Source organism: Xenopus laevis, chromosome 4S, assembly GCF_017654675.1.
Source record: "Xenopus laevis strain J_2021 chromosome 4S, Xenopus_laevis_v10.1, whole genome shotgun sequence".
NCBI classification, from domain to species: Eukaryota; Metazoa; Chordata; class Amphibia; order Anura; family Pipidae; genus Xenopus; species Xenopus laevis.
In genome coordinates this window covers 103956448-103980238 of record NC_054378.1, presented here as the reverse complement: position 1 = coordinate 103980238, position 23791 = coordinate 103956448, and the positions used below count along the sequence as shown (strand labels likewise).

At 38.8% G+C, this 23791-nt stretch overlaps 1 protein-coding gene across 9 annotated transcripts in view; it reads right to left on the bottom strand.

Moving 5' to 3' along the window:
• The window catches only part of atp2b4.S (ATPase, Ca++ transporting, plasma membrane 4 S homeolog), a 199373-nt gene that overhangs the window by 35935 nt on the left and 139647 nt on the right, over positions 1-23791 (bottom strand). For 3 of the 9 annotated variants that reach the window (XM_041561674.1, XM_041561673.1, XM_041561672.1), the window contains exons 4-12: positions 17561-17818; positions 17235-17360; positions 15641-15766; positions 14950-14982; positions 12282-12377; positions 10095-10136; positions 6792-6956; positions 4071-4285; positions 2875-3117 (exon numbers count right to left, since the gene is read on the bottom strand). In XM_041561674.1, the coding sequence (XP_041417608.1) occupies positions 2875-3117; positions 4071-4285; positions 6792-6956; positions 10095-10136; positions 12282-12377; positions 14950-14982; positions 15641-15766; positions 17235-17360; positions 17561-17818 (1304 nt within the window). The remainder of the gene's footprint in view (positions 1-2874; positions 3118-4070; positions 4286-6791; positions 6957-10094; positions 10137-12281; positions 12378-14949; positions 14983-15640; positions 15767-17234; positions 17361-17560; positions 17819-23791) is intronic. The other 6 variants (XM_041561675.1, XM_018261288.2, XM_018261286.2 and 3 more) reach the window with 3 other exon arrangements.

The window sequence follows — 23791 nt, the reverse complement described above, 5'->3', positions numbered from 1 at the left end:
GTTAAATACATGGCTGATGCAATAATACAGCAAAATATAAAACAGCCAACGTTTGCTCAAGTTCTGTAAAGGTAGCCATACAAAGGCCGATCAAAGTGTGTCAACAGCATATTGGCCTGCGCATGAGGTCCCCCCTGACTAATACCTGGCTAAAAAATTGGGAAGGCTTAAAAAATCCTGTCAGGACGAGAAACTTATTAGCTTCTTGATGCGGTCTTAGCCCAACAGCCTGTTTGTACTGTACTGTGATCCAGTGGTTTGGCTAAACCAATATAAAAAATCAGCCCAATGTCACCTACCCCAAGGTGGGCATATTGGTAAGAAATCCTCTTGTTTGGTGACTTTGGGGAGGGTTATATTCAATAAAATGTGTTTCCCAGCAGTTTATCCAAAGTTGCTTTGCACTGCTACCAACAGTGCAGTAATTTTTTATTCCCCAGGTCACAAGAGTGCTCCCTTTAGTGCTCACTTACTGAGCACTTGCTCCCTGCAATTTCTTTCTGTATAGAGTGCTACTTAATTCAGGCAGCGCTTTAATCAAGGGAGCAGCCGCAGGTCCCTGCACTCTGAACCAGAGCACAGACGCCTCCAGAAATTCACACTATGTACTATTCAGTATTAAGTGCAATTGCAACCTTTTTTGTAGTGTGAAAACTGTGTTCTGCACTGTAAATGACCCCTTGTGTGTCTGTACAATGAAGGAAAATGTTCTAAGCAACTTATAATATAAATTCATGCAATGATTTGAAAATTGTTTGTAAATGTAATTGCTATTGAAAGCAGCGTCTGCCTGTCCCTTTCTATGCTCCAAACTGTTGTTTCTGACTCTTAAAGGAGAAGTGATTGTATTTACTTACCTGAAACCCCAGACCAGTGCTCCTACCAGCAGAAAACTGCACCGGCCCAGAGTTATTCCAGCAAGCGGAGCGATTCCAGTTTTGCACGGCTGCGAATGCACATTACAGTGAAAAGCCAAATTTTAACTAAAAAGTCGGCTTTTTCATTCTACTGTGCATGCATCTGCCCCGGGAAATTTGAAGAAAGAAGAAGCCAGAAGAGAATCGCTCCTTGGTGCTCACTGGAATAACCCTGGGCCGGTGCAGTTTTCTGCTGATAGGAGCACCGGCCCGGTAAGTCAATACATTCACTTGGGGGTGCCAAACATTTGCCACCACCAAGTGCTAAATGACTTTCCTTCTCCTTTACAACAATGTAGTAAAAGCTTAATTAACAAACCAATAACACAGCATGCAAGGCACTGTGGAAACTGGGAACCAGCCTGTCTTCCAGTATATTGTAGCACAATGACGCATGTAACTTTAGACGGTCAAGTTAGGGAGTGTCATTGAGCAGAGGCCACAACACAACCTTGTACTTACCACCTATGGGCCTGCAATGTGCAGCCGTATAGTTTCCCTTTAAAGAAATTGTTCAGTATAAATATAAAAACAGGCTGTGTAAAATAAAAAATGTTTCTAATATAGTTAGTTAGTCAAAAATGTAATGTATAAAGGCTGGAGTGATTGGATGTCTAACATAATAGCCAGAACACTACTTCCTGCTTTTCAACTCTCTTGCTTTCCACTGATTGGTTCCCAGACACAGACAGTAACCAATTTGGAGACTTGACTGGGGTCACACATGGTCACATGGGCCATAACTGTTGCTTTTGAATCTGAGCTGAATGCTGAGGATCAATTGCAAACTCACTGAACAGTTATGTCCCATGTGGCCCCCCTTCAAGTCGCTGACTAACTCAGCTGTTCTGGCTATTATGGTAGACATCCAGTCACTCCAGCCTTTATACATTACATTTTTGGCGATAACGATATTAGAAACATTTTTTATTTTGCACAGTCTATCTATTTACACAGTTTTTATTTTTATACTGAACTGTTCCTTTAAGTATGTCACCCCACCCAAGCAGAATATATAATGTGACTAAGCACTAGGGAGTCACATACTGACCAAATGGCAGCCTATACTGTAAATATACAGAATCCTTGAACGTGTCATCACTGCATTCTGCATCTTGTGACAAATTTCAAGCTGTGTCAGCAGCGAAATGTGCAGACAGCAGAGAGGGCAATGGCAAACTGTGTGATATGGGAAATTAACTCAAATGGCTCCACCACAATAAGTTGGAATAGGACTGGGTGGGCTGGGAATTTTGCAAACCCTCACTAGCAGACTGGTATTAGGAGAGATAATAATACATTCACCATTCCATAATGTACATCAACAGTTACTACTATGGGAGAGGGCAATCTTCTTCTGGCAGTGATGGACATACACTAGAGGTACTATGTAAATTAGATCTGGAATTCTTATACTTGGTTAAAATGGTTTGGGCTAGCAAATGCTTAGGTTATATTATACCCATGGCAGGAGTATATCCCAAAGCTGATTAACTCGACCCACTTTACTTATTTCTTTAATTTATTAAATATACAACCATGAGAACATGTACAGGAATTATACTCATTCCAGGAAAGCTTAATCCTAAAATTTACGCATACAGGTGCACTAGGAGAAAAGTGAGACCAAAAAGAGGACATGCTCCCAGCTGACAGCTAGACATGTATAGAGCAATATGAGGCAGTTTGTGGGCCTACAATAGATTCAAAACAGGCTGACGGCACTTCTGGAAAAGGTTTATAGGGGTTGCTGCTGTGAATCCTAACGCGTTTCGGGAGTAAATCCCTTAATCATAGTTTGTGGGCCTACAGCAATCACATATTTTACAATGGTAATTGTACAATGGTCACTTTGATGGTGACAATATCAGGTTTTGTTAAATCCAGCAAATGCAACTAAAACAGATTAAGGAACTGATTCTTCATTATATTCTGGTACTTCCGTTGTGTTACTTACCAAGACTTTGGAGGTATATGCACTGTTGAGGCCGATGGCATGCACTAACACATCCAACGTTTTAGCTGGAAGACTATCAGGATCAGGAATCTCTTTGTAGTGGGCATCTCCCACAAATGCTTGTACCACTGTCATCCGGTTGGTGGTCAAAGTGCCGGTCTTGTCTGAGCAGATTGCCGTTGCATTCCCCATGGTTTCACAAGCATCTAAATGTCTTACTAAATTATTATCTTTCATCATTTTCTGTAATGGGAGCAAGTATATATATGATTAATAAGCTGCCAGAGAGTCAGTTGCTTTTTGATTAGAACACTGTCACTTGGAGCTCTGAAGAAGAAAAATCTCTGCAAAGAACATAACAGACCTGCTTGATAAAAAGCAGAGTGACGTACAGTTTAGATTAGAGCAATGCTTAATGCTTAAATGAAATAAATTAAGGCTATTTCCACTTGATAGAAAAATATTGTGATAATCATATCAGAAAATCAGTATCTAACTCTAGATATAAAAGGTTTTTTCACATTGTTGCTGACATCTATTGGCTTCTGGTGGAACCAATTATCCTCCCTACAGTAGTTTAAAACTTCAAGAGTTGCAGTTTTCAGACAAAGGAGGGTCAGCTGGTATGTCCCATGTGTAGCTACTTGACATTGCCCACTATGATTAGTGAGCTTTGAATGTCAAGTTCCTGTACCAATCAGAAGAGATTTGTTGGGAAAAAGTCAACCTTTCCCCCACTGGGCCAGTAGTTTTAGGGTCAGGGCACACAGGAAAATTCTGGGAGATTAGTCGCGCAGCGGCAAATCTCCTCTTCTTCAGGGGAACTAATCTCCCCGAACTGCCTCCCCACGGGCTAAATGTAAAGCGCTGGCGGGATGGCACTCGGAGTGATTCTTTTTCAAAAATCGCCCGAAGTTGCCCGAAGAGGAAACTTCGGAAAAGAAATCGATTTACATTTTAGCCGGTGGGAAGGCAGGGGAGCCAGTTCGGGGAGATTAGTTCCCCCGAAGAAGAGGAGATTTGTCGCCGGCGACTAATCTCCCCAAATCTGCCTGTGTGCCCTGACCCTTAAGAAGCATTGTCTTAACGACCCCCCCAACCCGGATTTTAGAGAATGTGAAGTTAACTAAAAGGGGAAACCTGCAATCAAACTACATATGCAGTTCATATGGAAAATGCAAACCAATGCTACTTACTTTAACAGAGTAGGCCAGAGAAATAGTGACAGCGAGAGGCAGTCCCTCGGGAACGGCCACCACTAATACAGTCACGCCAATGATGAAAAATTTAACAAAGTACTGGATGTAGATCGGAGTGCATTCTGGCAGCCATGGCCTTTTGTTCACAACAAACGTTTCAATGGCGAAGTAGAGGACCAAGATAATGACGGTTATGGCGGACATAACCAAACCTACAAGATTGAAAAAACAAATCCTAATATATCACACTGCTCCAAGCATTTATTTTTACGTGTTTAGTTATGGAAAAAAGGAGCAATAGGTACAATACTGAAATGGGAAAAAAGTAGGTTCAACCAGTAGAGATGGCATTAAATCAGATAAAATGGTGAGGTGGACACATTGGATCATTTGTAGTTATCCCAGGTTGTTCCAATGAATCATCTAACAACAAAGACAATTAACTCGTGGATTGTAAGACAGGAGCGATGCAATGACCCAACAAGTAGTTGCCAGTATCTGAGTAACCAATATTTTATGTGAAATAATGCTGTTTCAGGAGCTACACATTTACTGAGTAATACATAAAAATCATTGCCTTGTCTTGGATTTTTCCACATTTGTTGTATTACAACCAAAATGACTTTAACTGGGCTTTTATGTCACACTCTATATATAAAGGGGGTTATTTATTAAAGTCTGAATGCTAAAAACTGGAAAAATTTAAGTTTTCTTTACTACAAAATCTGAATTTTTTTGTGAAAAAAAACCCCAAATTTTTCTAGATTTATTATACCCCAAGGACACAAAAAGTCTAAATCTGAAAATACGCCATCTCAGACCTGCCAAGGTTGTATATAAGTCAATGGCAGAGGTCCCTATCCTATTTTGAAGTTTCTGTGGTCTGCGCTGGAATTAGCCGACTAAAATCCGACTATTTTGGACTTTTCAGGAAAAAATAGTACGATTTTGGGAAAAACTCTAGCGATTCGGGTTTTTTGCTTGATTTTATCGAGTTTTTGCCCGATCCGGTTAAATCAAGTTTTTTTAAATAATAAATAAGGTTAAATTGTGTATTCTAGTTTGGTCTGACTTTTTGTAAATAAAATATCAGAAAAATTCAGATTTTGATAAATAACCCCCAAATAGTCCATAATGTTGAAATGGGGGGGGGGGGAGTCAACATGGTTTTCAATATTATTGACTGAAACTGAAAGGCCATTCTTGCATAAGCATTTACTCCCTTGTCTTCAAGCCCCTGAATACGCTGTTGTGTTGCTCAATCAACTTTAAGAATCACTGTTCTCCAAAAGTCCCCATCCAACCTGACAAAGCTTCAGCAATTATGACAAGAGGAATGAGCAACAGCTGACCAAACTGCAGGATCCAGTGCTAAGCTACAATTGCAGCCGATATTGACTCATGGGGATAAATATCGGATTTTCTCTCCACAGTAAGCCAACCATGTAAGCTGCATTATTAAAGATTCCTGATATGTATATGATCATAAAGCAACGTATGTCAGCTTCATGTTTGTGGAAAAAAAACCCAAAGAAACTGTAACTCTTTTTTTATGTTATTTACAAAATAAAATAAATAGAAAACATTTTTTTTACTGCTTTTTTGTGTCACAATAAAATATTCTGCACCAAAGTATTATTTAGGTATGTGAACCCACAGGTAAAATTAGCTAATTATTTTTAGGTTGCAAAGCACAAAATGTGGCACATTTAGTTAAATTATATTAGTATTAGTATATAATATCTCGTTAATTATGAGGGTTCACTATGGAATTCTGTGCAATTCCAAGCAGTTCTGTATTATCTTTGTAGGATTTATTTACTTTCAGGGTGCAAAGTGCTTTCACCAAATATAAGCTGCCCCTTCCCTGGTGTGAGAATCTTACACTCCCGAATGGATGAACACAGCACTGCCTGCATTTGGCACAGAGACAAAGCTCTGATGGGCACAGTGTGCAAAGGAACCTTATCGTCTTTCCTATGCAGGGACGGAAATAAATACAATCAATTAAAAATTCTGTACTGTTTCTGAAATTATCAAGTTTATGTTCACTATTCCTCTCTCAGCATCTGTTTCTCTTCATTATGTCTTCTTGCAGCAGTTGGGCGTCAGATAGTCATTGACAGTAAGACTCAATATACCTTATAGGGGCTCCCTTTCCTAGCAAATGTATTAGAGCTCACACAAATGACTGATTCCAGTACAAACAAAATAACTCCCTTTTGCACAAATTCTGCATGTAGAGAAACACAATGTCTGGTGATTTTAATAGAGTGAGCTCTAATACATCTTCTAGGCAATAGGAGCCCCCTCCTATGAGATTTATTGGATCAAACTGTCAATGAATATCTGACACCCAACTGCTGCATGAAGAGAGAATGAAGAGAAACAGATGCTGAGAGAGGAATAGTGAAGATAAAATTGATTATTTCAGAAACGGCACAGAATTTTTAATTGATTGTATTTAGAAAACGTCTTATTTCAGTATTTTCATTTTTGCAATAGTTCCTCTTTAACTACAACTCCTAGCATTCTTCAACATACAACTAAGGGGTAAAGTATGCTGTGGGGTTAGGAAACAAGGTGTGATAATAAATGAATTGTACGGTAGAGAATGGCTTTATAAAAACAAGCAGGCATCCATTTTGAACTGTTATGCCCTATTACAGGTGTCGATCACATGTGTATCTCTACAAAAAGTGAATTCCTCGGACATACCAGCTTTCCCAATCTGTACCGCAAGTTTGGTAAGCTTGCCCTGCAGCACAGACTTCTCCTTCTTGTGGTGATTAGATTTCTTTTTGTCCTTGTCGTCTCCATCACCTCCTTCAGCACTTTTCAAGGGCTGCATTTCCATCGCAGCTGCACCGTCCTGCTGTTTGGCTGCCAAAGCAAAAAGAGAATGTTAACCAACTGCTTTCAAGCTGTTAAAGGTGATAGTTTGGCATATCATGATGATATTTTGTGATCAATTGCTGAAACCCAGTGCTGCTAATCTTGGATTTGTATTCATCATTTCCTGACTGGATAAGAAAACTTCTATGGTTTACAAGGATGAATCCCCTAAGTATCTGGTTGTTGGGTGGTCAGGGCCCTTTTATTTATATTCTATAACGTATGAACCTTCAGCTATTGTTGGACTATAACTATCAGCACTACTGAGCTAATCCAAACTGCAGTCACAACTGCTTGGACCTCTAAGTGCAGCTCTATTGGAAGCGAAATGATAAACAAATAGAAGGGGAACAACAAAGACAATGCAACACTATATAAATAACATAACAGAGAGAGTGTTGTCATTTCTAACATGTACAATCTGAGATTATAATTGCTGCATAATTAACTAGAGCTAATACTAAATACTGTAGCTCCTTGCTGAGATTATGGTGCCCATCATCAATGTGTCAGAATGTAGAAGACTCTTAGTATAAATGTATTAACGTCTTCTGCTTCTCTGGGGGCTCCTTCTTTGTATGGATGCCTGTTCATTTACAATGATCTCAAACACTGGACAACGAATAGCCTGTATTTGTAGATAAAATATTCCTTTGCATCAGCATTATTTGTATCATATTTTTTTTCTGATAGAGCTGGAGCACTAATCTAGCCATCGGTTGTGCCACTAGAATGTCTTGTCTATAGAGAATGAATAAAGCACAAGGCTCTAGCTCTATTAGCGTGGGTGTTACACATATACCACAGTTACAGATGGTGGACTAGGTATGGGGAGTTTACAAATTAAACATAAGAATTACATTTCAGAAATATATACCACTGTACAGATTAATGCAATTATATCTGTGTTATTAATGGGGTTGTTCACTTTCCAACACTTTTTTTTCAGTTCACTTGGTTTCAGATAGTTCGCCATATATAATAGCCTTTTTCAATTACTTAATATTTTCTGTTTGTGGCCGTTTTTCTAATATTTAAGTGTAAAGTTTCATTTTTCAACTTATGTTTTTCTGAAGCAGCTCGGAGGGGGGGGGGAAGGGGGTCACCGACTCTGTAACTGTTCTAAATTGATACAATAGTTGATCCATTTCTTAGATTTGTCCCTGCTGACCGGAACCCATTAGAATTCATACAATATTTAGATGAGTAGTGATGAGAGAAATTTTTTGCCTAGGTTTTGCTGCGAAAAAAATGCCCATAGATTCCAATGGGTTAAAAGAAATGTTGCGCATCAAAAAAAAAAGACTTTGCATTTGGTGAATTTTTCGCCGTTTCACAAATTTTCGGTGAAACGAAGCAGGTCAGAAGGGGACAGTGGAGGGGGGGGAACCAAACCGGAAGGGGAGGGGACATGTGAGGGGGAAAAACCCGGAAGGGGAGAGGGGGGGAGAGCAGAGATGGCCTAGGGGAGGACAGTTTGTAAATCCGGGCCTGTAAACAGGGAAAATAATACCAAAAACATGACTGTAAGCTTCTTACGCAATAGAATGGGAGGTGCAGAGTGCTACAGTATATATATATTTATATATATATTATACACAAGAGCCATGAATATCCTTTAAATTATTTCCTTATAAACAATGCGTAGTGATGTCATTTAGGTCCCACGAAATTTGTGTATTAGAATAAATAATGTATTCCCGGTTGTAAAAATATTTGGATATTAAAGGAAAACTATACCCCCAAAATGAACACTTAAGCAACAGATAGTTTATATCATATTAAGTGGCATATTAAAGAATCTTACCAAACTGGAATATATATTTAAGTAAATCTTGCCCTTTTACATCTCTTGCCTTGAGCCACCATTTCGTGATGGTCTGTGTGCTGCCTCAGAGATCACATGACCAGAAATACTACAACTCTAACTGTAACAGGAAGAAGTGTGGGAGCAAAAGACAGAACTCTGTCTGTTAATTGGCTCATGTGACCTAACATGTATGGTTTGTTGGTATGTTTATGAGTACAGTGAATCCTACGATCCCAGGGGGCGGCCCTTATTTTTTAAAATACCAATTTTTTATTTATGATTACCCAATGGCACATACTACTAGAAAAGTATATTATTATGAAAATGGTTTATTTACATTAAGCAGGGTTTTACATATGAGCTGTTTTATGCAATATCTTTTTATAGAGACCTACATTGTTTGGGGGGTATAGTTTTCCTTTAAGTCACCTTGGAGTTCTATGGCCTGTATCATAACAATATGATAATATTATCCCATATTTTACAAGAGAGGGTAGAATATTCTGATGGCTTGCAGGCAAATTTAAGTTCTGAGATGTAGACCCATTAAACTGTCTTCATGTGTGTGTGTGAATCAGGGATGTGAATATCTGATGTAAGGATAGGGGCACACCCAGCATTTTCTCCACCAGTGAAAAGGCCAATCCACAGCAGAACAGCTGGAAAAAGCACAGAATGTGCCACTAGTAGTGATGGGCGAATAAGAATTCACATTGAATTTCTGCGCTTCGCCGCCGTCGAATAAATGCGAATTTCCTGCCAAAAATCACAGACGAAAGTCAAAATTTTTTCATGTCCGAAAAGTCGCTCGCATCAACATCGGGGCGTGTCAACACTATTCAGGCGCCCATTGATTTTAACGCCAGCGTCAGCTTGGAAACGGGTGTCAATTTTCAACTTTCACTATTTTTCGTGAAAATGTCAGATTTTCAACATTTTTCCGTGAAAAGGTCCGATTTTCACAATTTTTTCGTGAAACTTTCTGATTTTACGATTTTTGTGCAAATTTTTCACCATTTCAGAAGAAACGGGAGAAATTCGCCCATCACTAGCCACTAGCTGACAGCACAATATATGAAGTACAGGTATATCAGGGAGGTGTTGGTTTGCTGTTACAGAATAACTTTAAGACAGCAGACTGGTAGTTATGAATTAATAGATATGAAGCAAATGTTGCTATTACATTGCCCAATCTAAGAAGCAGATCAAGCTCCTCTACTTCACTTTGCATGTTGCCTTATCTACATAAATGCAGCCTTAGGACATGTGCTTGGCCCTTTGTACAGGTAAGTTGAGAGACAGCTTTATGTGTTTACCTTTATTCTGGATGCTCTCCACATTTCCATCTTGCATTTTGCCTACACGATGAAAAGATTCAACAGACAAACATGAAGCAGAACATAAAACCATCAGAACAAACATAGAACAACTCAGATGAATCCGGTGAAACAAGGAATACAGCAATTGTGATGCTCCCTTTAGCATGACGGCCGCCCAACAAATGGGCTTCTCCTTCTATTTGTAGCTGAGAGATGGCACACGAGGGGGAGATATTGGACTGTTCAACATTTGTGACCACTAAGGTCAGCCACAGGGGCATTAAGGAAATCAAGTATTAGAATTCTTCATGATATTTATGTTCTGTTCAGTTTCCTGCAGAGAAATCTCTTGAATATTTGGTGGGAGCCACAATATTTATTATGCCATTTTTGGCTTATAAACCTATAATATTTTAGATCAATACTACACATGTTTGTCTATACAGTGAAACCTCAGTTTTACATCATCTGATTTTTTTTCTGACCCACTGAAAAATGTAAAATGTGTGTTCTACTGTATATATTCTCTATATAGTACAGGTATGGGATCCGGAAACCCGTTATCCAGAAATCTCCGAATTACGGAAGGCCCTTTCTCATAGACTCAAATAATTCAGTTTTTAAAAATGATTTCCTTTTTCTTTGTAATAATAAAACAATACCTTGTACTTGATCCCAACTAAGATATAATTAATCCTTATTGGAAGCAAAACAGTCCTACTGGGTTTATTTAATGTTTACATGATTTCCTAGTAGACTTAGGGGCAGATATATCAAGGGCCAAACTGAAAATTCTGATTTTTAAATTTGAATTTCGAGTTTATTTTAGTGGCAGATTGATCAAAGTGTGAATTTAGAACTCACCACTGAAAAACTCACTCACTTTCTACTCATTCATAGGGGAGTTCACCGTTTGATAAATATGCTTCTAAAACTCCCATAGGAATGAATAGAAAGTAAGCGAGTTTTTTTGTGGTGAGTTCTAATCTGACTATTTGACAAATCTGCCCCTTAGTGTAATTCGACTAGGGAATAGTCTAATTTCGAAATTTATCATGTACTGTCCTTTTAAGAATTCAAATTCAACTATTTGCCATCTAAAACCTGCCAAATTTGTGACCTCCTACAATCGATTTGGAGTCGTTTGGTGGACTTTTGAAAAAAATGTATTCTTTTTAAATTAATTTTTTTTGGTGAAAAAACTCGAATCAAATTCGATTCAAATTCGATTCGAGTTTGCAGGTCGATCCTATTTACATTTTCCCGGATTTTACACCATTGTTTTCTGGTCCCCTGAAAAAACGTAAAATGGGGGTTCTACTGTATAAATGCAGATGTATTTAAAAGTTATAAGGTGCTCCTGGCTAGTGGGCTAAGTTGGTCTAAGTTGAAGGTGCAGAGTGGGACAACGGCAGCATCTATCTCTATGTGCAATGTAATTTTGCAATATGGCTGATCTTGGCAGGCTTTTGAAGATAAGGGCTATCATACCATCATGCTGCTGCCTCTAAAGAGCCAGGGTGCTTATAACAGAACTTAATTAAGGGTCCTGCCAAAGTTAGTTTGATCGAGGCTCGCCAGCTGACAATGCTCAGTACTGTACACAAGCCCTTATCCCTTATCAACGATTTATCTCATTCCTTGCCTGTAGCACACAAGGAAATAGTTTGTCGGAATTCCTTTGATATAATGGGATTTTGGCAGCAGTTGGAAATTAATTTGTTACCTGTCTCTAGTCTGCAGATATTCACCTGTCAGCGGCCCTTAAAGAATAGATTTGGACAACCTTATAATTTCTCCTCTCATTGACAGATATGCAGTCTGACTAATTGAAATATGCCTGGAGTACATGGATATCAATGCCGGCTATTGGTTGCTCTGCATCCCTTTATTTAATGCCAAATGTTAGAGCAACCCTAGTGTACGTCCCTTAATAACAACAGGCTAGTGCCCAACTGCAAGTCTTTACAGCAGAGACAGAGGTTTCCAAGATTGCAGAGCAAAGAAATAAATTCCCTTTTAGAAACCATCAACTAAGAATTCCCGCTGCACAGCATGAACCTTTTCATTATTAATGGAGACTTATACACATATTTCTGGCACTAGCAGGAAAGGCTCAGGTTTTTCGTAGAACAAAGATTCATCAAAACAGCAATGCATCATGGGGAACAACTCTGAACGTACCATTCACTAAGCTGGCATTTGCATTATCAATAGCGTTTGCTCCTGCGGCACCATCTGTGGCTGCAGGAGGATGAGAGGGTGGATGGGTGGAGCCAACTGTGTGATAAATTTGAAGAAACAAAGAAAATGAAAATAACCAAAAAGGAACATGAATGCAGCTGCTGAAGTCAATTCACATATGGAGTATGCAACAAATCAACTTATAAAGAACAATGTGATGTTTGTAATGTACAATAATAACGGAGACTGGAGGTGGGTTTTTTTTAGAAGTATATCCATTTAGACAGCACTAATGTTGATCTCCTGCCTTATGCTAGCCATACAGAATAAGATCTGTATGTTTGAAAGCATCTTTGCTTTATTTGGCCACCTACATCCTGGGCCAAATGAGGCTGATCCAATAATAATGAGAGTCTATGCAGACCCACTGAGGGCCACATCAATATTTTCTGGATACATCGGGGAGGGCCTATACATGGCAGACAAGTTACCAACTTCATATAAAGGGGCTGAATTGGCAGCTAAATTTGCCCATGTATGGCCAGCTTTACTCTATCCATGGGATATTCAATGTTCTGGTGAAACTACTCCCAATAACTCAACAACAGTCAGAAGGTTGGCCAGTTTTGGTCATTCCAATCAATGGAAACTGGTAACTTTACAGTTTGGCAGTCTGTAGACTTTGCATGAAGAACATATTGGAAATGTTTTTGGAGAACCCCCACAGACTTGGAGGTGCTAACCACATGTAAAAGGTTGGAGCCACACAAGCATGAAAAATGTTCCTGGGGAGGCCTCGGTTTGGAAGTAAACTTGTTTTATATGTTTCCAAAACTTGCCTTTAAGCCAGGCATTGAAAAATGAGCTGCTTTGAGGCCACTGTGGGCACCATCAAAGGGAGGTGAGCAAAATGTTGAGGGACCACTGTGCTAGAGGGTTCTCCCACACAAATGTATTCATTCCTGTACTGTTGCATTTAGTACACCTTGACAATTCTGTTAGACCTTGTTCTTCAGGTGCACCCGACACAAAACAGCACATGTGAATGAAGACAAGGCCCCAGGGAATCAGCTCAAGGTCACCTTAATAATGTCTATATATCTAGTTTGTACCACTTGTACTTGTTAGGGAGATGCAACCTTCCAAGAGATTTTATTGCTCCTAGGGTCTCCTATTTATTGGATAATATCATCATCCAAGTACCCCCTTAAACATTTAGTATACTGATATCTGGTCCTCTTGGTGGTAAAGAAATAGGAACCACAGCCACACAGCATTAAAGTGGACCTGTCACCCAGATACAAAAATTTGTATAATAAAAGTCCTTTTCAAATTAAACATGAAATCCAATTTCTATTTTTTATTGAATCATTCATAGCTGTTGTAAGCTCATTTAAAGATCTCAGCTGTCAATCAAATATTGTCTGCCCCTCCTTTATGCCTTAGGCATAGAGGCGGGGCAGACAATAACTTTCACTTTCCATTCAGCACTTCCTACGTGTCACTGCTCTCCCCACATTCCCCCGTTCTCTTCACTATTTAATTGTGTAACCAGGACATGGGGATGGACATCAGGTCCCCCATTCTGGTGCACAAACAAGATTCTGAGAAGATGCAAGGCTTGTCTTAATAACAGTGTCCACAAAATGGCTCCTGCCTGCTTGCTATAATTTTGAATTCCCAGACTGAAGGAAACAAGATTCAAATAATTTATACAGTGTAATTAAAGTTCATTTTGCTTGACTAATGTTATAAAATAGCATTCTGAATAATTTGTTGGGTGACGGGTCCCCTTTAAATGCAAGAGACTAAAAGAAGGAGGAAAGGCTTCGTACACTTTGGGGTGCCAAATGTTAGGCACCCCAAGTGATTGTATTGAATCACCTGAAACCCCGGGCCGGTGCTCCTATCAGCAGAAAATGGCACCAACCCGGGGTTGTACCAGTGAGCACCACGGAGAGATCTTCTTCCGTCGATGCGCAGTAGAACGAAAAGCCGAACTTTAACAAAAAAGTCAGCTATTTCGTTCAACTGTGTATGCGTCTGCCCCAGGAAATTTGAAGAAAGAAGAAGCTGGAAGAGGATTGCTCCGTGGGCCGGTGCAGTTTTCTGCTGATAGGAGCACCGGCCTGGGGTTTCAGGTAAGTCAATACAATCACTTGGGGGTGCCTAACATTATGCACCCCCAAGTGTACGAAGCCTTTCCTTCTCCTTTAATCCCCATTGTTTGTGGCATCAATTATGAACAAGTAAAAGTGTTCCTCCTCTTACTATTGCAACTGTGTCAACTTCCATATTACTAATAAATGGGTGCATAGAATACTATGTGAGTGCTCTTCCTATTTCTGCAGGCATCCAGGGAAATTATAGCACCACAGGGAAGTTGAACAACTAAATGAGACTTCGGGAGCATATTTTTAAATTCTTCAATACAGACAGTTTCTTCTTTATAAGAAATATTTAGAGTAATTTCAGATACTGAAGGAATAAAGATGCATCCACATGCTTTCCTTTTTTGTAGGTCAGTTCCTTTTGCTTTATCGAGGATGAGCCAGAGCATGCCATATAGTTTAAAATAGCATGGGCCAATCAAGGAAGGAGGTTAAATCCTTAAACACTACATAAGTGGTACAAATCTAATCCTACAGTATTATTATTCTTACACTACCTTGTAGCTGTGGTCCTTCCTCCTTTGTCACACCTGTGTTGTAATGATTAAAAACAAAATAAAAATAAATGTTAACAATGGAAAGATGCTTAATGGAAGACAGGTGGGCTTGATTCCAGGGCCAGAATAGAATAGGGGTCCCAGGACAATTCAGGAAGAGGGTGGGCTCAAACATGACGGCAAACAACGTAGTATTGTCCAGCGTGAGTTCCAGCTGTGGAACAATACCTATTAGTCTGACAGCCAATGACTCAAAATGGACATCCCTGATGTAAACACTACAAATATTTATCAGTATAGTTATATGCACTGCTGAGTATTCTCAATGAAACTGGAGACCCAGGGCAACTGCCCTGTTCTAAAACTGTCCCTAAAGATGCAGTGATACACAGAATATGAATCAATGGTTGTGGCAATGTGCAGTGATTGAGAACATTTTAGAGAGACTGATTGCTTGACTTTCTGCCCATTTTTTGTAAATTCTTTTAGGGGAATTTAATAAAAGGAGCAACCAATAGTGTCCAATCAGAGTTTTAGTAATAGTAAGCCAGTAAATGCAACCTTCTGAAAGCTGAAATAAGGCATGTTTGTAAGAAGCCAAACTGGTTTCAAAAAACGGTTCTTCATAATCTACACATATCCAGTTTGATTCTGATGAATGTGTCAGAGGTTCTCCATGGTAGCCACCCACCTTTCTTATCCTTCTTTTCATCCTCTGCTTCGCTGGCTCCTAACAAGGTGAAGATGATTCCGGTCTGAGAATTTACACCTACAGCTGTGACGAGCATTCTCCCTGAGCCTTCCATCACATGAGTACCTGAAATGCGAAATGCAAAAGGTGTAAATATATATATATGTGTAAACCTGTAATACACCTTGCACATTACTGAAGTAAGGAATGACGAGAGAACTGGACTGCCATTTCCAGCTGCTCATCTATAGCACCACAATACTGGCATTAGTAGCTGGACATAGGCTTGGAGGTTTTGGTAAGGCACGCCTTGTATTGTATATACAGTATATAGGCTTGGCTACAGGAATAGGATATGCCCAGGGCCAAATTTACAGCACAGGCGAATACTCTTCAGTGAGGATAAAGTTAAGCAAAATAGCAATTGATACTCTGTATACAATATACTGTATGCACCCAGAAAATAGTACACAGAGTACATTGTTGTTTAGCAGATTACCCCTATGGAAGTGCTAGCCAGATAATGGCATATAATGCTTTGAATCTCTTCATCTCTATTAATTCTCCATGCAAAACCAGGTTATTCACAGATTTTAAGGTTGAACGAGCTTCTCTGCAAGGTTTTCAGTACTGTTTGAGTGGAATATTCCTGGTAGGGGAGGGATACATTGAAGTGGAGCTGTGCTCTTGTCTCCAGGCAGGGGATGACCTGATTCCACAGCCTGACTTGAAATGGAAAAAGTTATCTGTGCATTTCACCAACCTAAATATTTTTATATACAAAAATATACAGTATATGTCAAGTTGCTAGATTTTTATGCGATAGCTAAGGCTATTACCAAACAGCACCAAGTATGGTTCTATTTGTAGCTGCTCTGGAGAGGTGCTTGCTACACTGAGTAGTCTTCATACCATACCTATGATTGAGCAAAAATGGTTAAAAGTACAAAAACATTTATTGGGACATAGATGAAAGCCTAATGCGTTCCGTGCCTATTCTGGCACTCACTCATAAGTATCCCAATAGGCACAAAACGCATTAGGCTTTCATCTGTTATGTCCCAATAAATGTTTTGTACTTTTAATCAATCGTTTTTGGTTGATTTTTTGGAGAACCTCACAACTTTTATTTTTGCTTTATATATCTATGCACCAACAGAGGGGTGAACTGTGAGTATTCTCTTCCTAATTATCATTGTTTACTTTTTTTTTTAGTTGCGCTTACACATTTTTTATTGGCATCTTGCACCAATTTCTTTAAATTTTGCTGATGTTGCTGCAAGGCTCACAGCCATTGGCTGCCCCAGCAAGTGTCGCGGTGCCATCATAAAGAATTTTACTCTAAAGCTGACCACAGGCTAGCATTGAATTTGTGTATTTGCCATTCCTAGAGTGACTAGCAGCAAGTACTGCTCTGGAAACACCACCTATAGCATTCCCAAGTCATTTAATAACAGAATTTATTATGGAAAACCAGCCATCTAACCTTGAAATAAAAGAGAAAATGTTCATGCCACATGCAAAAATATATCTAATAGTTCCACAGTACATAGAGAATATTTTCAACTGTTGCTAACAGAAGTATCCTATTTACCAGAGAGTAACATTGGGTCCTTATCTACAGACTTGCGGACTTGGTCAGATTCACCGGTTAAAGAACTCTCATCGATTTTCAGGTCATTTCCCTGAATAAATATGCCGTCAGTAGGAAGAAGATCACCTATTATGAAAAGCAAAAGGCACATCATTAAATAATTGTTAAGCAAAATATATTCATTTCATTTAAGAAGCTAGACATTTGGCATCTGCACCTGTGCCCATCTCTCAACATTTGTTAGGGTATAGGGTGTGACATGTGCCAGATGCATCATTAAGGAGTGTTATAGTTGAAACAAAAGTCTTAAAAACACTGGCACGTACCATATTTAACTTGTGCAATGTCTCCAACCACCATCTCCGACACAGGGATCTGAATGACCTGACTACCACGGACCACTGTAAATTTTTGTTCTTGTTCAATACGGCTTTGGAGGCCCCTGAATTGCTTTTCTTTGCTCCAGTCATTGAAGGCAGTGACAAGTACAACACAGACAACAGACAAGAGGATGGCAGCTCCTTCAATCCAGCCAGCTTCTGCTTCTCCTTCATCTTCTGCTCCTGATGCCGTACCACCACAGCCTGCAAAACCATCGGAGGAATGAGTCTTTTGCAATAAAACAAAACTTTTGAAAGAATAACTGAGCCACAAAACCATGAAAAAAGGAGCCACATTTTGCATGCATTTTAGCAATGTGGATGTTCATTGCTGTCCATGTGCAAGTGGCTTAGGTTCAATTGTTATAAAACCTGGCTCATGAGTCAATTAAAAAAGTGAAAACAGTTTTCATTTACCAGTCGCACAAGTGCAAGTGCTCAAGTGCTAAAGGACACAAAGCTGCAGCCCATTCATGGAGCACTTGTCACTGTGTGATTGGTGGTGCAAGCTGGAGTAGGGTGCAGAGTGCAGTACAATCAGATGCATGTCTGCCATAGACAGGTGCTAACAAAGGGCTCCCCAATAGGGATGGGCAAATTTTTTCGCCTTGTTTCGCCCAAAACATTACGCCCATAGACTTGCGGAGTGTGACAAAAAAAAAAGACGCACGTCAAAACAATTTCGCCTCGCGACAACATTTTTTTGACGCCCATAGACTTTAATGGGCGTCTGTGACATTTCGCTGGCGGCGAATTTTTGGCGAAGGCAAACGGGTCAAATTCGCCCATCCCTACTCCCCAACATCTTGAAGATCTGAAACTTTCTTGTATGTCTAAATGACATGCAGCTAGGGATATTCCAGGTGATGCCTACATGCCATCCATCTACCACCCCTCTTTAGATAAAAATGAGGCTTAGATTTAAATGAGGCTGATAATGTGTTAATGGATCTGTTAACATTCTTTCGAGTTTTTAGGGGGTAAGGGTATAAAATACGTATATGTACCAGGAACAGCACAAAACTTCTTCTTTGTATATACTGTAAGGTTGGGACAGACTGGCTTTTTTTTCTTGTGGTTCCCCAATTTGCTTGTAGTGAGACCTTTCTTCAAAGCATTTATCACTGGGGAAATTCTGAGCTTCTAACCTGCATCACTGGACCTAGGTTATGCCTTTCAGAGACTGGATAACCAAAACCACCAGTGAAGGAACTAGAAAATATTGGGCCCACAACAAAAATGTTTTTAAAACCACTTGCTCATAAAAACTTGTAGTGAAATTGCAATGGCAAACAAACATGGCCAACTAGAAGATCTAGAGCCTCTTATCTTTCTGAAACTTTCTTGGCACTTGAAGAATGTTCTCTCGTCAATTTTAATGTATCTCTTGCACTTGCCACTTTGCTTGTAACAGCTACAGCTGATGTGATGCCTGCAGCTATGGCTTTCTCTAGTAGGCAGTGAGCTAATTCTAATCATATTGCTAATGTTGGCAGACAGGTAGTGGGATTTCCCACATATGCCTGGACTAGTACTGAGAGTGGGCCCCTGATCTAAGGTCTTTTGGTAGGCCCCTGGTCTAACATTTTTGGGTGGGCCCCTGGTGTTCCAGTCCGACACTGGCCCCTTTGCTCTCTAACTTGCAAGCAACCAAAACCGAATTCCGAGCACCTACTGTATGTACCTATAGACCAAGTGGTGATTGAAAGATTCCTCCAAATGAATTCTATGGGTACATCTCAGCTGATACTTGAAATGTGTTCCCTTTTATAACTGGACTGAATCATAGTCAATAAAATGATTATTCCATTGTGATCACATGGTGACACTTCAAGTCATGACAGTCATTTCAAAACATGTCTGGGCAAGGGGTTAGTAACAGTAGGAACCTAGGTTTCCAACTCTATTCAAGTCTACATACATCATAGTGAAGAGCATTGTGTTATCAGCAAAAAATACATCTTTTTAATAACAAACGGAACCTTCATGCCTTGGTCATTCTCTGTGCACTGCATCCAGGCTGGGAAGGGCCGAGGGGATGCTTTGCTCTCATACAATGCACTGGAGGTGAAGTTAAAAATAAACTGGCTGAAATCATTAATGAATTTTTGATTTGCTTACACTACACAGCACTAATTCTTTCTGCCGTTCCTCCCTGCTTCTGTAATACCCCATGATCTGATTCCTAAGGCTGGTTTGGGCACTGTGCCATGTTATCAGGTACACCCCTCTGAAGGTCACCCTGGCATGAGGATTTAGTGGTTGCCATTAGATTTTAAGGGCTGTAATCAGAGAGGGGGAGGGATGATTTCATGTAGTTAATGTTGTATCCATTTCCTGAAAAAGTCAAGGGCAAAGCTATAAAAATACAATCACTCGGGAACATATTACCAATGAAGACCAGAATGCAGGTGGGATACATGTCTGCCCTTGTCTTTGTATCAATCTAGATTGGAATTCTAGTCCCAGTGTGTAGGGCAAGAAAATGTAAGTGGGCAAAACTGAACACAGCAAGAGAAGAGATTACAGTATCTGCTGCAGAGTTCCTGCCACAGTTATTAATATTAATATTAATTCTTAAAATGAGTATATTGGACACACTAAACATCTATTTACTGTACAATAGAGAGACAGACAGACCGATAGATAGATGATCGATATATAGACGATAGATTGATAGATGATAGACAGATGACTGATCGATGGATAGACATGCGGTTGGAGAGATACATAGATAATAGATAGATAATAAATTGATAGATAAATAATAGATAGATGATCAATAGATAATAAATCAATAGAAAGATAACAGACAGACAGTTAGACTGATAGATAGATAATATAGTGAATAAAGTACCCCCTCTTGTAAAATATAAGGATATTATAAGTTACCGAGGAGTTTCATGACCATATAAAAAGGTCATGGAACTCCGAGGTAACTTCTAATATCCTCATATTTTACAACTGGGGGTACTTTATTTATTATAATACACAAGTTTCAGTAAATCATGTGACAGAAATGACATCAGAACTCACCGTTTATAACTGATGACATCAGAACTTACCGTTTATAAGGATATCATTTACAAGATATTCATGGCTTTTGTGTATTATATATATATATAATAAATCAATAGATAAATAATATATGATTAATAGATAATAGATCAATAGAAATATACTAAAAAACAGACAGTCAGACTGATAGATAATAGATATATACTACATTGATAAATAAATAGATAGATAATAGACAAACAGATGGATGGACAGATAAATCAATAGATAATAGATAGATGGATAGATATGCCAATCTAAAGTGGCTGCAAATATCACTGCAATCCTCCAATGCTGATGCATTATCTGTGTGTCTACTTAGTCCTGGTGGTACTATCCGCAACATTTTGCTGCAAAGAAGCAATAAATGTAACTCAGATGGCACCAGGTCTAGTAATCCAGCAACACCAATCCAATGTTTGCTTTGAAACAACTGACCAGTAAATACCACTTTCTGACTTGTTGCTATGAGTTACTAGACCCGTACAAACATTACCACTTTTATAAACCTAAGCCCTAGAACTCAGAGGAAAGAGAAATAAACAGAGCTTCAAAATTGAGCTAATATTGTTATATTGTTATATGGTGTTTTCAGAGAAATATTCGTTTGACACAAATAAATCTATTCCGCTGCTTGAGCTTACCCTTCCTGAACCAGCCCCTACCACGTTAGTGAGAATTTCCCCTATCAGTAACATTCCCTTTCTTTAAAATAATAATGACATCTCAGCACATGAATAGCACTCTTCATTCCTATTCCCAAACCAGACATTCAGCAGTAGATGCTCATGAGAGGGCTGCTCTGTCACTTTATCAGTATAAGGTCTGTACCCCAGACATTTCATTTTAAATGGACTGCATGGAACAGCATTAGTTTATATTGTATTTTGTTCTGCAGCACTTAGGCTTGACATTGAAACTGTTGCCTGGTTGCTTGAGTAGGTAGGCCTGAACAACAAGTTAGCACGTTCAATCCCAAGATAGGGTTTTTTCTTATTTTTCTGCACTTTGCATCATGCCCCGCCAATAGCACCCAAAGGCACGGGTCCTTTTTTACATCCGGCATGAGGTGCAGAGCAAAGCAAGGCCCTGGATGCAAATGCATCACTAAATCCTTTATGAGAACATTTGCATAATTGCGCTGGTTTAGCCAGGGCACTCCCAGTTCACTCATACCAGAAGGAACAAGGCTTGCCTGCAGGTGGCTGGGATTTAGAGCAGATAGATTGGGAACCTGTGCCAACCTTAAATAAAGTCATAACTAATCAATGTGTCACTCAACTCAAGGGGATGAAAGCAGAGAAACATATATTTACAGGATGCCTTCCAAGTGCCTAGAAAGACTAGACACTTCAAGCCCCATAAAACTGTTTAGCGTCTCCGAAGAGTAGCAAAAATATCCCTGCTTTACAGTCTGTAAAGTAAATTATGTAAATTATGCAATTTAATAGCTCAGCATGAATAAAACATTTTGATCTGACTGACTGATGTATTCAGTGTGTCAACAAACCCAATCCCCATGGAATGCTTCCAATGGATATATATATATATATATATATATATATATATATATATATATATATATATATATATATATATATATATATATATATATAAAAAACAAAGTCCTGTTCTGGTGCACTCAAAAAACATAAGGAAAAATGCCTGGGTGCTGGTAAAAATGTTGCAAGATATTAAGTTTTATAAAAACAACCGCACTCACAAGTCTTGTGAAAATCAGTAGTGGATTTATTCACATTTCGGCCCCTACATCAAAGCCATCATCAGGAATATATATATATATATATATATATATATATATATATATATATATATATATATATATGTATGTATATATATATATATATATATATATATATATATATTCCTGATGATGGCTTTGATGTAGGGGCCGAAATGTGAATAAATCCACTACTGATTTTCACAAGACTTATGAAGTCCCACAGTGCCCGCACACAAACCAAAAAGTAAAGCCAGTGGTGCTCGATCCAAATGTGGTTCATGTATATGGAAAGAAGATCAGCACTCACTGTAGTTTTGGTGAATTCGTGTTGATTTATTTGTCAAAAATCAAATCTTATCCGACGTTTCGGTCCCGCATGGGGACCTTTCTCAAGCTCAACCCTTGAGAAAGGTCCCCATGCGGGACCGAAACGTCGGATAAGATGTGATTTTTGACAAATAAATCAACACGAATTCACCAAAACTACAGTGAGTGCTGATCTTCTTTCTATATATATATATATATATATATATATATATATATATATATATATATATATATATATATATATATATATATACCATTTATTAAGGGCTAGGAACAAGTGCAAGAGCTGTAACAGTGGCAATACCATAGACTATAACAATCAGGCTGGAGGCCAAATGCCTGCTATAAACAGGTACACACACCTTAAAGTAATACTGACACTAAAAAACTACTTTTTAAAATATGAAAGTATATTAAAAGTTACCTATAGGTCATGTTGATCATTTTTTGCTGAGAGGTTTGTTTTGTAAGTAATTGTTACTTGAAGTTCCTAAACCTGTCTGTTTTGTCAACCTGACTGTCCCTTCTCAATTTGTCAGAGTTAAGAGTTGTTAGAGTTTCTAATGCTAACGGACTCCTGCTGCACAAATATGGCAGCCCCCTCATAAAGGAACATGGAGGATCAGACAGGTAATGTAAAAGCATTGTGCAAATACTTTATGGCAAAGTTATAACTGGCTTTCAAATGCAATATTATCATAGATTTAAAAAATATTTAATTTCTGGTGTCAGTATCTCTTTAAAGGAGCAGTAGAGTGTAATAATAAAACTGGATATAGATAGGCTGTGCAGAATAACAAATGTTTGTTTCTTGCACTTTGTCATATTTGTATAAAATTATATAAAATATAATTATATTATATAATAAGAATGTCTGTAGTGAAAATCGGCTTCTGCAAATCACTTACTTTTTCCCCATGTAAAATGTATTCCCAGATTTGTCTGCAACAGAAAGTGTATGCCACTCAGTGTCTCAGTGGTTTTTGTTCTTTTTTTGATCTCTGTCTCCTCAGCACTTTCAGGGCATTAAAACAAATGATTCCAAGGTA